This window comes from Apostichopus japonicus, chromosome 2 (genome assembly GCF_037975245.1).
Source record: "Apostichopus japonicus isolate 1M-3 chromosome 2, ASM3797524v1, whole genome shotgun sequence".
NCBI classification, from domain to species: domain Eukaryota; kingdom Metazoa; phylum Echinodermata; class Holothuroidea; order Aspidochirotida; family Stichopodidae; genus Apostichopus; species Apostichopus japonicus.
Window position 1 is genome coordinate 16620201 of NC_092562.1, and position 13792 is coordinate 16633992.

At 38.8% G+C, this 13792-nt stretch overlaps 1 protein-coding gene across 2 annotated transcripts; it reads left to right on the forward strand.

Moving 5' to 3' along the window:
- Nucleotides 1-216: 216 nt before the first annotated feature.
- On the forward strand, nucleotides 217-11166 carry LOC139980158 (cytochrome P450 2U1-like). Of its 2 annotated transcripts, none has more exons than XM_071991606.1 (10): nucleotides 217-431; nucleotides 2386-2570; nucleotides 3169-3351; nucleotides 3750-3843; nucleotides 4497-4661; nucleotides 6482-6690; nucleotides 7117-7242; nucleotides 7980-8219; nucleotides 8767-8865; nucleotides 10543-11166. In XM_071991606.1, the coding sequence occupies exons 2-10, from the start codon at nucleotides 2414-2416 to the stop codon at nucleotides 10794-10796; spliced, it is 1527 nt and encodes a 508-aa protein (XP_071847707.1). In that variant the 5' UTR covers nucleotides 217-431; nucleotides 2386-2413; the 3' UTR covers nucleotides 10797-11166. The 2 variants fall into 2 exon arrangements, with proteins under 2 accessions (XP_071847707.1, XP_071847698.1); XM_071991597.1 differs by having other exon boundaries at nucleotides 2381-2570; nucleotides 10543-11165.
- Nucleotides 11167-13792: the final 2626 nt, after the last annotated feature.

The window sequence follows — 13792 nt, forward strand, 5'->3', positions numbered from 1 at the left end:
AAATATGTAAGGGGCCTGTACGGTGTCTCGATGGAGTTTTCGGGAACATCAAAGAGATGGTATCACTATTTCATAACAATAGGTGTAAACAAATATGACAAAGTATCACAAGACGCAACACACGTACTGGCAAGCAACGTATAATCATTTCCATTTACAAGTCAGAAGCATTGAACCATGGAGCTATGTTTATAGCGCCATATGATTGAACCTATTCACACACACTTCCCTAGCAGTATCAGTGAGCTAGTGTTATTCCTATGTTAAATCGCAAAAATCAGAATCGAAGACCACCAGCACCAAGCGTACAGTAATAATCACTTGAGACGCAGCAGTTTTCAGCAGCTGTTTTTTTTTTGCAGTGTTGCAGGCTACTAGTACTAGTAGTACCCTACTATTCTTGGCTTCGTGTAAATTTGTTGGGGTATAACGTACGTAAACTTCAATTAATATGCCTTTCTAACTTAATCCTATGCTGCTACTTGCTAGGCAGTGTTGCAGAGGTGAACTAGCTACAGTTACAGTTCTGTTATAGGGAGTTGAGCTAAATTTGGGTTTTGTCTATAACTTGACAATAATTAAAGGCTTGGCCTCTAAGCCATGGCCTATATTATTATTATTATTATTATTAGCCAATGTTGACCTTGCATGAGCCTTGGTTTATGTCATACATTAGGCCTATACACTACAGTATATAGCCAAATATTAATTCATACGAAGTGGATATATAGCCGTCAGACGGTTCCCGATTCCAGTTTACTATTTAGCCGTCACTTAAAAATTTTTAATTTTTTTAAAAAATTTTTTTTTTAATTTTTTTTTTAAATTTTTTTTTGTTTTTTGGGGTATGTTTTGAAGTGACGGCTAAATAGTAAACTGGAATCGGGAACCGTCTGATGGCTATATCCACTGCCTAATTCATATGAAAGTTTGATAGGAACTTATAGATTATGCAAGATTCATGATGTCTTCTTAGCCTATGCTAAGTAAGGGTACCATGCATGTTTTTTTTATCTGAAAAAAAAGAGCCAACTAGGGGGAGGAGGATAAATTGTGACGACCGTCTTTCATATGTGGGGGAATACGATACTGTTCTTGAAAGGAACTGGACATGATGATATGAAATTGGTTGAATCAAACTTCAACTCAACAAAGAAATTGCCATAGGCATATACATAATGCCGTGTAAGAACAGACCAGTTGAAGGGCTATCTATTATTGTTGGCAGTTAATTGCCTTTCTCTGGTGAAATTGGTAGAAATTTAATGAGAAGAAGAAACGTCCGGAGAAAGCTGGATGTATGGTAGAGTTCTGTACATATAAAAATGTTTGCTTAGATTGCTGTCTAGTATGTGAATTAATTGTTATGATGATTTTTATTATTTATCATAGGCGTAGGAGGCGGGGGGCTGCAGCCCCCTCCCCAACCAAAATTTTTGGTGAAAATTCGGGAAATATGCTGAGAATTTTTCGGGCACCTACTGAAAGAAGAAAAATTTGCAGTTGTGTTTTTCAATTTTTGTGTGAAATTTCGGGCAATATGCTGAGAATTTTTCGGGCAACTACTGAAAAAAGAAAAATTTGCAGTGTGTTTTCAATTTTTTATGTGAAAATTCGGGCAATATGCTGAAAAATTTTCGGGCACCTACTGAAAGAAGAGTAATTTGCAATGTGTAAAACTGATATTGTTATTATCGTTATTATTGTAACGACTTCCCCAATAATTAAAACCAATATGGAAGGGTAATAACACGGAAAATACAGCGAAAACTTTTCGCGCGATCCGCGCGCGTTCAACACCTTAAAGTGCATACGGTATCATATAGTATTCAACGGTTAGTGGCATGTGATGTAATAACCGATGAAATGCCTATATGATATGCACATTGACATGTTGACGCGCGAAAATGTGGTTATAATTTTCGGGCAAGTCGTTAAAGCCCCCCCCCCCCATCAAATTAGGCTCCTATACGCCTATGTTATTTATTACTATTATTTTATTATTATTATAATTGTTAAAATTAACATTCGTATATGAACCTATTATCAATTATATACATGTAGTGATGTTACCATGGAAAAGAAGCATGCTGTAACATTGTCAGAAGCAAACCTGATATTTATGCTTTATAAATAGTACAATATGTCTCTGTGCTAAATGAAGTAGTACTGGGTAACAGAAATTTGCTAGTCTACTTTTTTTTATCCATTTTAAAGCCAAAATATGCCCTGGCAGATTTCATATGTGGGAATACAGATCAAGCATGCATGCTGGAGTGAACAAGCTGTTGTGTGTGCGATGGTAATTATAGGTGGCATTAAATATGAATGCATCCTTGTTTTTGATGACACTAGTTGCATTTTTTCCCTTTTTTTTTAGTAAAGTAACCCAGCTCAAACCTTAATTGTCATTATGACGTTTGACAGTGCAGTGGTCGCTAATTCCACATCTTTAGCTCTTGTAACCATAACAACAGCACTGGTTGGAATTTGGATATGGAGTAAACAGAAACCAACCAAGGACTTCCCACCTGGACCAAAAGGATGGCCTCTTGTTGGCAATATCATAGGTAAGGGCAGATAAATTGGTTGATATACTGTACGTGGCATGAATACATTAATGCTTCAAGAAGGGCAGTATTAAACAATTTCTGACAGAAGCTGTTCAAACAAATTTCCTTTGAGTTTTCTGCACAACAAAATGGCACCTATGTTTATTTGTGATTCTGTTCCAGGCCTATTTTACATGTTCCTTAAAATTAAAGGCATTGAAAACTCTCCCCAAACCGTGTGCAGCCATATGAATAAGTTAACTTCTGTTGCTTGCAAGTGACGTATTGTTCGTGTCGCTACAAAATGCAGACAGTAATGAAACGTGATCCATTGTTATCTTTGAGATGTCCATCGCTGTATCGTTTATACACTTTGCTATGGGTATTGACCGCAGCTGTATGTACTGACTGTACACTAGTGTCTAATTACCGATGGTAGTAGCAAGCTGTGTGTGTATTTTCCGGGATCGATGGTGGTGTCTAACACTTCTGATATTACACCTCATTCAAAACGAGGTCAGATTACCGGCATTAGACGTTTCTTTTTGCGCGAGTCTTCACACCCTTTAACTTTCTGTAGTTGTCTAACATCTCGGTTGGTTCGGTTTTCTCACAGATCTTGCACGTAATGAGAAGCCTGCCTCTGTTGCCTTCATGGAGTATGCTAAGGAGTATGGAGATATATTTTCCATAAGAGTAGGTCAGAGGTGGGTTGTAGTCCTGAATGGTGCAGCTACAATTAAGGAAGCTCTCCTGAAGAAGGGTGTGGAGTTTGCTAACAGACCAACCAGTTATACTGGTAAGTCTATTTTTTTAGTTCAAAAAGTATAATCACTTTTTGCTTTTGACAACATTTATAACCTAGGCTAGCGTTGATGGACCTCTTACTTTGGGATATTTGGATAAGTCATAGTCATTACTAGCTAGAGACCTGAGGTTGTTCTTGGTCAGCAGAAGAAAAGGAATGTAGAAATCCTGAAATGCAAACACAATCTTTCAAGTTAGCTTGTCTTGTACTGTATTTTCAGTAGATTCATAGTATCTAAAAATGGTAATTGGTCACTTTTGGTTAACAGAGATCAAATTGTGAAAACATTTTGCTATCTCAAATGAGACTTCTTGGACTGCAGGTACAAAAACAAATTCAAATAAAGATAAAGCATTCATACTTTTACGGTAACTTCCTTTCCTGTTTAGGTGACTTATTCTCAGAAGGTGGCCGGGATATTATCTTTGGCCAATATTCTCCATCTTGGAAGCTACACAGAAAACTTGCCTTTTCTGCTTTCAGGTAAATTTCTTCAAAACCTATTTTGTAATTGCAAGAGTCTCTCAACAGACATAATAAGTAATTATCTATTAACAAAGCAACCTTTTCATATGAGAATCTTACCTTTCTGCAAAGTCGTCAAACTTATCTGTCAAGCTCTCAGAGCTGGCTGCATGCTTTTTTTTTTTTATAAATGCCTGAATTAGGGTGTTACTAAAACGAATGACAATAACAATATATAATTACTAGGTAGTTTCGAATACATATATTTATTCACAGGTGGGAAATCCAGAATAAGGGGAAATTTCCCTAGCCCTGTTCCTTATCCTTAAATGAATGAAATCAAGTACAACTTCTTACAGAATGTCTTCTTGATGCATGAAAAAAAGAAACTGCTAAATCCAACAAATGGAAACAGTTAAAGGCATGCGCACACAATCATCACGAGATGAACAGTGGTAACACATGGCCGCTAACAGACCATCCGTGGGGTGGTGTATAAGTCATTACCAAGAATTGTATGAACTGATAAGGATCCTGGAATGTTCAGTAAGAGACATTAATGTTAGCAATGTCACACTATGAATATTGCTTTAGGCTCATAGTAAAGAAAAGTCAAATTGATGTTACTTACTCTTTTATGTTCACTTTCAATGACCTTTCCAATGTTTCAGGAATTTGGCTACTGGTGACAACAAGAGATTTGAGAAGCTGGTTTATTCCATCGTTCCTGGCCTCACAGCGAACTTGGACTCCAAACTGTCGGAACCGTTTGACCCACGACCAATCCTTGCATCGTCCATCTATAATATTCTGACAAGTTTGTGCTTTGGCAAACAGTGAGTTGAGAATGTACAATATTGGATGTAATGTGATACTATATAGTGTCATCTCTCAGTTTTGTATCACACCACAATAATTCTTTATATCAGTGAGACAGATGTTGCAGGAGTGAATGGAGGATTTTAAAGAGGAGGGTATGAGATCCTGATTTCATTGAAGCTGACTCCAATGTGGAAGGTGTGTGGGTCTTATGTGGGAGGTTCGTGGGTCTGAGGAACTGAAAACATAACATGTTAAAGGAAATGAAGACTCGCCCCAAACCGCGTGCGGCCATCTGAAATAGTTAACTTTCCGTTGCTTGCAAGTGACGTTTTGTTCGTGTCGCTACAAAATGCAGACAGTAATGAAACTTGATACCTTGTTATCTTTAGCTGGACCTGAGATGTCCATCGCTGTATTGTTTGTACACTGTGCTGTGGATATTGACCACAGCTGTATGTACTGACTATACACTAGTGTCACTTATTACCGATGGTAGTAGCAAGCTGCATGTGTGTGTGTATTTTCTGCGATCGATGGTGTTGCCTAACACTTCTGTTACACCTCATTCGGAACTAGGTCAGATTACCGGCATTAGACATTTCTTTTTGCGCGAGTCTTCACACCCTTTAGGTGATACATTCTGAGGTATATTTAGAATATAAAAATTAGGAATATAATATGGGCTACACACACGGTTGTGCTTATAACTACTTTTAACTTTTTGTATGGGGTTGAAAAGGTGTGGGGGTGTACACTCCACCCCCCTGGATCAGCACCTATGTTGGTAATACAGAATGATTTAAAAAAAAATAGTGTTGTAGCAAATGCTATATACATGCATAGTGCATAGTTGTAAAGAATGTCTAGCTGTACACAGGATAGGTTAGTTCAGCATTATGATATAAAACAACATATATTAAATGGTAAATCAGTTGTGTTATTTATGTAATATTTCTAAAGTACATTATATTGTTTCAACATTAACATATATTCCCCCTCCCCCACTTTCCCATTGACACACGTAAGAAGGTTTATTTATGCTGTTATAGAGTGGTAATTTTTCTAAAGTACATTATATTGTTTCAACATTAACATATATTCCCCCTCCCCCACTTTCCCATTGACACACGTAAGAAGGTTTATTTATGCTGTTATAGAGTGGTAATTCTTCTAAAGTACATTATATTGTTTCAACATTAACATATATTCCCCCTCCCCCATTTTCCCATTGACACACATAAGAAGGGTGTTTAATGCTTCCATATTACCACATATTAATTTATGCTGTTTTAGAGTGGTACCACTTCATACATGCTAGAAACAAGAAGAGGATTAAGAGTTTCCTAAAATATTGCGCAAATGTATTTTGCTTAGACTGTGATATTCTTGTAAGTAAGGTTAATGTTGCAGCCCGAAATTATTCTGTTAGACTTGCAAAAATAAACTTGCCTGCTAAGATCATCCTCTACATTGTAAACTGACCTCTCTGTGCAATAACACAAAATACAATTTCAGAAATCCTCAACTCACTCCAAGTTTTAGAATCACACTTTTTAGAAATTCCTTCATTTACAGAGCGGCAATTTTAACCCAAAATGGAGTTTTACAACCCTTATTTTAATCATCTGAAGTATTTTAATATTCAATATTGATATCTTTAGTATACTTTAATATTTTCAAATTTGACCTCTAACTAATCACTGTAATTATATGTGAAATCAAAATGTTCAGAGAGGATTAACTTCATACTGAGCAAATCATATATTTCAATGAATCACAACACCAACTGGCTTTCTGGATGATGTTCCGTGTCTTAATTGTTTCTGGTTTCTAGGTATGAATTTGATAGTCCAGAGCTAACCAGGATAATGTATCTTAGTAAAGAAGCGAATGAAATTGGTGGAAGTGGTCTTCTTGCTGACTACATACCAATCTTCAAATATGTTCCTACACCTGGTCAGAGAAAACTGGAAGCTTTGTTTAAAGAGTTCTTGGGCTTCATCAGCCAAGAATTGGAGGAACACCATGAGAAGTATGATGGGGGTAGGTAGAGCTCTATGATGTATATGGCTGCAAATAGGAGGGGCTGGTAGTGGGTGCATATCTCGCTGGCAACACAAGGGGTGGGGTGGGGTGTGTTCGGATGGGGGGGGGGGAAGGCATAAAGGAAGTGTCAGGAGAATCACAGCATGACAGATTGGACGAGCCACTCATTACTACACTGACCTCAATGCCGTCTCATAGATCATTGGATCCGTGACCTATTTTTAATTGGCACTCTCCATTTGTGCCAACTAATATTAATTAATTTGCACAATCCTGTTGGTTCTCTGATTTACTTGGGCGAACCAAACTAATATAATAAATTTAATTAATTTGCACCATCCCATTAATTCTCTCATTTACACAGGCGAACCAAACTAATATTAATTAATTTGCATCATCCCGTTAATTCTCTGATTTACACAGGCGAACCCAAGGATTTCATAGAGATGCTCTTTCAGTCTCGACAAGAAATCAAAGACGAAGGCAAAGAAGATATGAACTTGATAACAGAAACCCATATCAGACAGACAGTATTAGATGTATTCAGTGGTAAGGAGTCATTCCCTAAACCAAAGTTAACTGTTTCCAATCGAAGGTAACACATTTGTAAAGGTTGTAGGGTTCTGCATGATGGTGGTAAAATATTCATGCTAATGACACTTCAACAATGAGCTATTTACTTGTAAAACTGGATATTGCCCCCAACATGACATATTCAGCTTTCTCAGGCATATATGTAGCTGTGTTGCAATGTAAAATAACTGTCTTCCAAGCAAATATTATGACAATTATTATTTAATACTTGTTATGCTTAACTGCACATTTTAGCATTAAAAAGGCATTTGGAATAGTAGCTTTGCAAATTCCATGTACAGTCCAAACTCAACTTAAGAATTGGCAAATTTAATAATCTAATGGTAATGTTAGTAATTAATAGTTAGTATTTGCTGTTGAGGTTTATCTGTTCATTATCTGTGCACCTTTTCAGCTGGAACGGATACGTCCATTACTATGCATTTTTTTGTGGGGGGGGGGGGGGCGGGAGATATAATTATGCACATGTAATCTTTAAGTAACATCAGAAGATAAAAGGAATAACATAAACAATATTAAAATCAATCTTTCATTTGGCGTTCATCATTTTGATGTTGCCAGACGCTTTTTAATGTACACTAAATATTCTTATGCAGTGAAGTAGCCAAGAGTTTCATTTAGAATTATCAGACAGATTTTATATTCTGTGTCTTGTAAATGTTATCAACGACTTCATTTCCTCAAAATTTTAGCTGGTACGGATACGTCCATTTTTACCATGCATTGGTGTGTTGGACTGATGGTTCAATATCCAGAGGTGCAAGCCAAAGTAGCCGAAGAAGTGGATCGTGTCGTGGGAAGAGATAGGCTGCCCTCACTGAATGACCGTGAGGAGCTAGTGTACACCACAGCAACCCTGTACGAGGTTATGCGGTACAGTACCATAACTCCTTTAGCCATGCCACATGCTACGTTGACGGACGTAGAGTTTGGTAAGCACTTAACCTAGCTATGCTATATATGACACTGTAGCTGAATAGTGGTTAGAAATTAGATTAAAGAAAGATCTACCAACCAACTGCAGTTTGTACTTTCACTAATGAAGGAAGACAAAAGTGACGTGTATGCTCAAAGGGTGTGAAGACTCGCGCAAAAAGAAACGTCTAATGCCGGTAATTTGACCTAGGTTCGAATGAGGTGTAACAGAAGTGTTTAACACCACCATCAAGCCTAGAAAATACACACACAGCTTGCTACCGTCGGTCATTAGACACTATAGTGTGCAGTCAGTACATACAGCTGCGGTCAATACCCACAGCACACGAACGAAACGTCACTTGAAAGCAACAGAAAGTTAACTTTTTTAGATGGCCGCACGCGGTTTGGGGCGAGTCTTCAATGCCTTTAAATAAGCCTTAGACTAGTTTATCAAATTAAAGGCATATATGTTTTTAGATTATTGACATGCTTGATAAGCCTTTTTAATTCACATTCCTGCTTCACAGGTGTATAAATCTTTCTTTTTATAATAATTTCCAGGTGGTTATACCATCCCTAAAGATACTTGGGTTTTAGTGAACATCTACTCCATGCACTTTGAGGAAAAACTCTGGGATGAACCTAACAAATTCACACCAGGTAAGGTTAGAATTAAACTTCCTTTAATAGTGAGTATGGTGACATTAGATTAACAGATGGTGTCCCCAGGCATGCGACCTTTCCCTTTAATGGGTATGTCGCCACCAGCTAGGCACTCTGTCTTTCCCTTTAATTGTTCAGTATGGTGTCACAGATTCTGAGCAAGTTACATTTTTTGATTCCTTGCCGAAGGCAGATGGAATCTATGCAATGGTGATGGCATGTGTGTGTGTCTGTGCGTGTATGTGACACTTGCTCGTAAACACTCTTAACTTCAGAAGGATGACTGGGGTACTGTACATTTCACATTTGGTATGTAGGTTCCCCTTAGGTAGAACTGGTTTGGGAATGTTTTTGGTCTCGGTCAAAGGTTATTCGTGGTCAGCACGGCTCACAGTCTGAAAACATTGTTCACACAATATCTCAGGAAGTAGAAGTTGCAGGAAGTTCAAACGTGGTGTGTTGCTTGCTGTTGGTGAGTAGATGATCTGTAGTGTTAATCATGAATGGCAAAGGTCAGCAGAGGGAAAAAGTGTGAAAATCTTGTAAACATGATATCTCAAGGAGGGTCGTCTATGCAGTTCTCTTATTTGTCAAGTTGATTTCATGTAATTAATTTAGCAAACTCTATTGATTGTGGTGGAGGTCAAAGGTCATTTGAGTATATGAAAAGTGCTATATCTCCAGAACCAGAACATGAAAGGAGCTCACATGTGGTATGATAGCCTTGTGTGTTGTATAGTTTGTACACAATTTGATGTAGGTCAGAGTTCATTTAAGGTCACGATGTGTCAAAACTTGAACACTATGTAAATACGATATTTCCAGATAGAAAATGCAGTAGCTGGTATGTATGGCTTTGGCTTCTCTGTAATTAGTACAAGAACCCTATTGTTTTTGGTGATGGGTACAGGTCATTTGGGTTCAGCAGAGGTTACACTCTGGAAATTTTAAACATGGCATCATAAGATGTCATATTGGCATATGACTTTCCTAAAATGAGTACAAAAGTGCAGTAATTTGTTGTGAAGGTGAAAGGTCATTTGAGGTCAGCAAGGGGGAAAGTGTATACCTTGGAGGCAATGTTGGTGGATAATTTTGTTTTCAAGTTGAGACTCCTTATTTGCTTCAAGTCAATGGTTAATCCTAGCAGAATTCAACCACTCAATCAGTTGCTCTATATATATTAGGTGATTCCTTTACAGTATAAACTTACAAGGCAAAGAATCACTAAGCCTGCTAGTTCATGCTAAAGAAAATTGTGACATCACTGATTAAAGTTACTTTTCGTAAAGTCTCGATCAAGGGTATACATTTACATAGGAGCTGCACAGTCTAAGTTGCACAAGGGAAGTAAAAAAAAAATTGTGCTTGGTCATTGAGAGTGTTAACCCACCTTTGAAAAGAAAAAAATTATCATTGTATAAATGTCAAAAATGTGTAAATGAATTTGACACCATTTCTGCAGCATCAGTTTACCAACTGGATAAGTCTACCCAAGTCAGGAGAAGACTTTGCATATTTTCAACCTTATGTTACTGTTACTTGTCATTTAGCCTCTGAAGAAGATCCTGCTAGGATCGAAACGTCAGGCCAACTTACTTTTACTCACTTATGCACTGTTGTATTGCAAAATATTGATGTGTTGTACTGTTGTTTCTCTCTTTGCAATGACAGAACATTTCCTGGATGAGAGCGGAAAGGTTCGTCTCCACCCAGAAGGTTTCATGCCTTTCTCTACCGGACGCCGTGTCTGCATCGGTGAATCGGTTGCCAAGGCAGAGCTCTTCCTCATCTTTGCGTGGTTGTGCCAGCATTACAAGTTCAGCAAACCAACCGGGCGGGAAGAGAAAGATTTTGCAGAAGGAAATCCCCAGGCTATAGTGAATATGATGAAAGACATTGAGGTTGTTGTAGAAAAACGCTTTTAAATGCACAAGAAATAAAATGGTTCTGGGTTCACTTCCTTGAATGAATATATATAAACATTATAGAACGCATAAAATCAACTTATAAACCTCTCCCCGAAAAAAAAGCAACCCATGTGGTTCTGAAGTGAGGGATTGCCTTTATTTTTTAAATTAAATTTGGTTTGTTTTAGTAGCTCTATGTCATTGTGAAGGTTTTTTTTTTCATCTTTTTGAGTAAACTATTTTTCATACTTGAGTAGCTTAATTAATAACTTAAGATACTAAATTGCAAGACAAATAGTATGTAATGTTGAATGAAATGAATTAATTTAAATTTTTCATCATTTTGAATAAACTATTTTGAATATTTTGAGTTGCTTTATTGATAACTAAAGATACTAAATTGCAAGGCAAATAGTATATATGTTATGTTGAATAAAATCAATTAATTTAATTTTTAAGGAGGTGAATTGTCATTTGTGTAATTATTTTCCTTTCCCTTTTTTAAGGGGGGGGGGGTGGGAATGTTGATGCATTTACTTTGTATCAGATGGTTAGAATTTTGTGAGAAAATAGTTGTGCGACTTTTATACAACAGCAGAACTATTTATTGATATGTGCGTAACATATTGTCTTCTTCAAGTTTGTACAACGCAGCAAACCATGAATGAGCCGGTTACAATGTAAATGTTCAGAATTTAAAAAAAAATTAACGTACCAATATACTTTTCAGAAAGGCTCAAAAAGTTCCCACCGTCCCAAACTTCAACCCGAAAAGAATTTAGTGCATCATTGGTAATAAAATATTCCATATGACAAAACAGTAAGTGAGCAGTTACTGAGATCCACCTGCACAAATTAATTCATAAGCATATGCAGATACCCTTCATCTTGCTCCCCTCCCCTCCCACCCCACTCCCCCTTAGCCTGCTACACCATGAGAAACTAATATCATAACCTGCATTGAAAGCATTACCCAGTAAGCTATGAAATGTGGGGTGGCGTACGGGGCTAGGCCTTTCCATTGCTAGGATATTCATGATAGTCATGCAACCATTCAACCGAGAGGTGCAACCATTCAACATTCTCTGGTGGAGGTCGAAGGTCATTTACAGTCAACAAGAGGCAAAACCTGAAACCCAGCTTGTAAATATTGATATCTCAAGAATAAAACTGGTGAGGAAAATGTCTTCTTTGGCTTGCATCCTTGTAATATTTGCTGGAGTACAAGGTTCCTAACGTTTATCAGTTAAGCCTGACATCAAAAGCTGAAGACAGTTTCAAAAACAGACAGAGGTGTTCCATTCAGAAATTGGCTATTTTAATGCCAGTGTTTAATTTTTCATATGAGGCAAGTAACCACTGGGTGAGCTGTCATTCAGGTTTTATTTTCCATTTATTCAATGGATCATACCATAAATGAAAATATATCATCCATTCAATGTATACTGTTATGTTAACGATGAAGTATGAGGATCAGAATTGTTCAAAGAAAGACAGTACTCTTCTATAAAGTCTCACAGAAATGTATTTGAAGTGAGCATTTGGGAAGGCAGGCTGCCAAGAGACCGGAGCCTGTATTATAATATGCAGTATATACATATCTTATGTGATGGTAATAATGGTATTTATACGCTATAAAATGTAGTTTAGTTGGACGTATAGTATAATAACATTATGTACACATTTTTTTTAAAGATATGTAATAAATACTATCTCGAATTACGAACGAATTACTTGGATTTGCATTTATAATGAACTGATAATTAAACATAAAGGCAGAGATGCAAGAAAGTGAAAACTGCATCATTGTATTTTAATTAAGAAGATTAGTGTTGGTCACAAAGGGAGGGGATTGGATAATCAATGTAGTTGTTAACCGTATAGATAATGCACATAGCAGGCCGACTCAATTTGTAATTTATTTTTACACAATACTAGTCACACCCCCCCCCCACGTCCACCCACCAATCAGATCCCACTATGCTTTTATCTCTCAACTACATGCCCTGAGAACTGCTATGGAGTGTATTTTGATTTTTATCTCCATTTTTATTGTTTCTATGCAGCCTGTGCACCTTAGCACCCTGTGGACGGGTGGCCCCCTGGACGCTTCAGTGCACTGTTGTGCACCTTAGCACCCTGTGGACGGGTGGCCTCCTGGACGCTTCAGTGCACTGTTGTGCACCTTAGCACCATGTGGACGGGTGGCCCCCTGGACGCTTCAGTGCACTGTTGTGCACCTTAGCACCCTGTGGACGGGTGGCCTCCTGGACGCTTCAGTGCACTGTTGTGCACCTTAGCACCATGTGGACGGGTGGCCCCCTGGACGCTTCAGTGCACTGTTGTGCACCTTAGCACCCTGTGGACGGGTGGCCTCCTGGACGCTTCAGTGCACTGTTGTGCACCTTAGCACCCTGTGGACGGGTGGCCTCCTGGACGCTTCAGTGCACTGTTGTGCACCTTAGCACCATGTGGACGGGTGGCCCCCTGGACGCTTCAGTGCACTGTTGTGCACCTTAGCACCCTGTGGACGGGTGGCCTCCTGGACGCTTCAGTGCACTGTTGTGCACCTTAGCACCATGTGGACGGGTGGCCCCCTGGACGCTTCAGTGCACTGTTGTGCACCTTAGCACCCTGTGGACGGGTGGCCTCCTGGACGCTTCAGTGCACTGTTGTGCACCTTAGCACCATGTGGACGGGTGGCCCCCTGGACGCTTCAGTGCACTGTTGTGCACCTTAGCACCCTGTGGACGGGTGGCCTCCTGGACGCTTCAGTGCACTGTTGTGCACCTTAGCACCATGTGGACGGGTGGCCCCCTGGACGCTTCAGTGCACTGTTGTGCACCTTAGCACCCTGTGGACGGGTGGCCTCCTGGACGCTTCAGTGCACTGTTGTGCACCTTAGCACCATGTGGACGGGTGGCCCCCTGGACGCTTCAGTGCACTGTTGTGCACCTTAGCACCCTGTGGACGGGTGGCCTCCTGGACGCTTCAGTGCACTGTTGTGCACCTTA